The following is a 2,987-nucleotide window of genomic DNA, read 5'->3' on the forward strand; positions in this document are numbered from 1 at the left end:
ACGAGGGGGGGAGACAGGTGACGAGGGGGGGGAGAGGCGACGAGGGGGGGAGGACAGGCGACGAGGGGGGGAGACAGGCGACGAGGGGGGGAGACAGGCGACGAGGGGGGGAGACAGGCGACGAGGGGGGAGACAGGCAGAGAGAGAGATAGAGAAAGGCAACAAGGGAGTGAGTGGGAGGGGGAGAGAGACAGGCGACGGGGGGGAGAGACAGGCGACGGGGGGGGAGAGACAGGCGACGGGGGGGAGAGACGGGCGACGGGGGGGAGAGACGGGCGACGGGGGGGAGGAGACGGGCGACGGGGGGGAGAGACGGGCGACGGGGGGGAGAGACGGGCGACGGGGGGGAGAGACGGGCGACGAGAGAGGGGGACTGGCGACGAGAGAGGGGGACTGGCGACGAGAGAGGGGGACTGGCGACGAGAGAGGGGGGACTGGCGACGAGAGAGGGGGACTGGCGACGAGAGAGGGGGACTGGCGACGAGAGAGGGGGACTGGCGACGAGAGAGGGGGGACTGGCGACGAGAGAGGGGGGACTGGCGACGAGAGAGGGGGACGAGAACGACGGGAGGGAGAGAGAGGCGACGAGAGAGAGGGAGAGAGACAGTGACGAGAGAGATGGAGAGAGACGGGCGACGAGTGAAAGAGAGAGAGACAGATGACGAAAGAGTGGTAGAAAAAGACAATGAAATAGATCAGTGAGGGGGCAAAAAGATAGCTGGGGAGAGGTAGGGGCAATGAGAGAGAGAGAAAGGGAGATACAATGAGAGTGAATGGATGGCGATGAAAAAGAGATTAAAAGAGACAGAGAGGAAAGGGATGGAACGAGAGTTGAATGAGTGGCCAGGGAAATGAGAGAGAAAGAGTGAGATTGAGAGAGAGAGAGAGAGTCAGAGAGACAAAAACATTTCACAGAAGCACAGACATCGCAGAACAGTTGACGGGATCGGAACGCAATGATTTCAGATCATTCCTCTGTCACGGTTAGAGATTCGAGCGAGTGCAGCCCGACAGACACCGCTCGTCTCAGCCTCTCGGCCATTCATTTGATGCTGATCGGAGCGGCGAATGGGGAGCCTCCATCGCGACAGCCAAAAAAACATTTCTCAACCTCTCCGCTCCAAAGACCAACCTCTCCCCAGCTGACCCCCAAAGCGGTTCTATCATCGGGAGCGGAGGGGTGGCCTGGGTCAAGTTGTCTTCTTCGGCGTGACCCTTGCCCTTGGGCCCGCGGGGGTGGGGGGTGGGGGGGGGGGTTACCGCAGCAACCGCACCTCGACGAGAGGGGAGCCCGCTACAAGACCTGTCCCAACATCTCCGATCTTTCCTTCTTCCCCCGCCCCCTCCCCACCCACCCCCACAACCCCAGGAGGTCTGATGCAATGCGTCGGGGCCTCCGTGACCGGGCGCGGCGGAAGGGGACATTCAACCCCAGCCTCCACGTGTCCTGGATCGCGGGGAATGCAAAGTGTTTCCGTCTGGAGGGAGTGGGGGAGAGGGGTGGGGTTGATGGGGGGGGGGGGGGGGGAAACAATAAAACGAAGAGTGAACATCACCCCCCCCGCCGCCCCCCCTGTCGCTGACTTTAAAGCTTCAATTCACTGGTGATTTTGGTCACTATGTTCCGGAAGGATAAGAATGTTCCCAATGTCCTTTTGAAACGCACTCCGTTGACTGAGAGGCTGGGTAGCCGGCACACCTCGATCTCCCACTGTACAAAGTGTTCCGTGGTGCCCCGGCCGTGCGAGCAAGCCAATAGGAAAGCCTCCTGCTGCCGATAGTGACAACTGTTCAGTGCCAGGGCTTTGCAGATGAGCTCGATCATCTCGCCCGGCTCCCGGGAGCTGGTGATTTTTATATTCCAGGTAAGTCGGAGCGACCTGGGCTTGCTTTCTTTTTGATTCCAAGATACATCGCAACTAAAACCGGAGACAAAAAAAAAAAAAAAAGCTGGTCAGTTCTGGGCCCGCAACTCGCGATAATCCCGCAGCCGGATCGCAGGCAGCTCCGACGGAACACCAGGAGAGGTCCGACTGGTTATCCCATCCCCCTCTCCGACGCTCTCAGGTGGGCACCCAGTCCAGGACCACGGGGGGGGGGCGGGTCAAAACTATTTCGATACAACCAATGAAACAAACTGAGGCACAAATTAAAAGGGGGATTAATCAGAAACAAAGAGCAAATGCACCTTCAAACATTCAACCAAAATGTGATTCAAAGGGTCGACCGATGGAGGACCCCAGCCCTTGCGATGCCCCACTGGGCACAGAAGGCCTCGATGGCGCCAGTGGACGCCCCCCCCCCTCTCCAGGGGACACCCGGCCCGCCAATCTTGCCGGGGGTAGAGGGGCAGAGAGTCGGGTCGGACGACCCCCCCCCTCGGTCGCCCGCTGCCTGGAATTGTTGATTTAAAGTTTCACTAGGCCCTGGAGAAGGTCCTCGAGGGGGTCCTCCTCCTTTCCCCACCCCTCTCCGCACTGGGTCCCCGGTAGCTCAGGAGTGTGGGGCTGAAGTCCAATCAACACTGCCATAAAAGGTTTTCAAAAAAACTAAGGGGGTGCAGCCGTAAACAACTTACTGACTCCCCGTGGCGGCAAAGAAAAGGCAGGCAGCGAGTGTAATTATATGTATAATGTAGGGAGTGTAAACGGTTAACAAGATGATGTTCATCTATCTCAACACCAGATGGCACCACAGAGTGGTCATATAAATATACTGTGACTCCGAGGATTCTGGGAGAAGGTGAAGGGTTGAGATAGGGTGCTCGTTGTATTTGAGAAATATTCCATGATTCTGTAGTACATGTTTAATGTTGTTATTCTCTTAGCTATTACTTAGTAAGATGTGCAAATCATTTAAAATAGTGCAAATAAACTAGCTTTGTTTGAAATACATAGCTGATGTTCTTTGTCAGCACTACGACTTTTAACCATCTTGAGGGACAACAGCGAGTGGTGTCAATGTACGGTGTATGTCAATTACCTTGT

At 56.9% G+C, this 2,987-nt stretch overlaps 1 protein-coding gene across 2 annotated transcripts in view; it reads right to left on the reverse strand.

Annotated features, from left to right (window-relative positions):
- Window positions 1-1,539: 1,539 nt before the first annotated feature.
- LOC140402355 (MAP/microtubule affinity-regulating kinase 4-like) overlaps window positions 1,540-2,987 on the reverse strand; it is a 58,806-nt gene continuing 57,358 nt past the window's right edge. The window contains exon 12 of one of the 2 annotated variants that reach the window (XM_072490077.1): window positions 1,540-1,919. In XM_072490077.1, the coding sequence (XP_072346178.1) occupies window positions 1,586-1,919 (334 nt within the window). In that variant the 3' untranslated portion in view covers window positions 1,540-1,585. The remainder of the gene's footprint in view (window positions 1,920-2,987) is intronic. The other variant, XM_072490078.1, reaches the window with a different exon arrangement.

Source organism: Scyliorhinus torazame, chromosome 25 (assembly GCF_047496885.1).
Source record: "Scyliorhinus torazame isolate Kashiwa2021f chromosome 25, sScyTor2.1, whole genome shotgun sequence".
NCBI classification, from domain to species: Eukaryota; Metazoa; Chordata; class Chondrichthyes; order Carcharhiniformes; family Scyliorhinidae; genus Scyliorhinus; species Scyliorhinus torazame.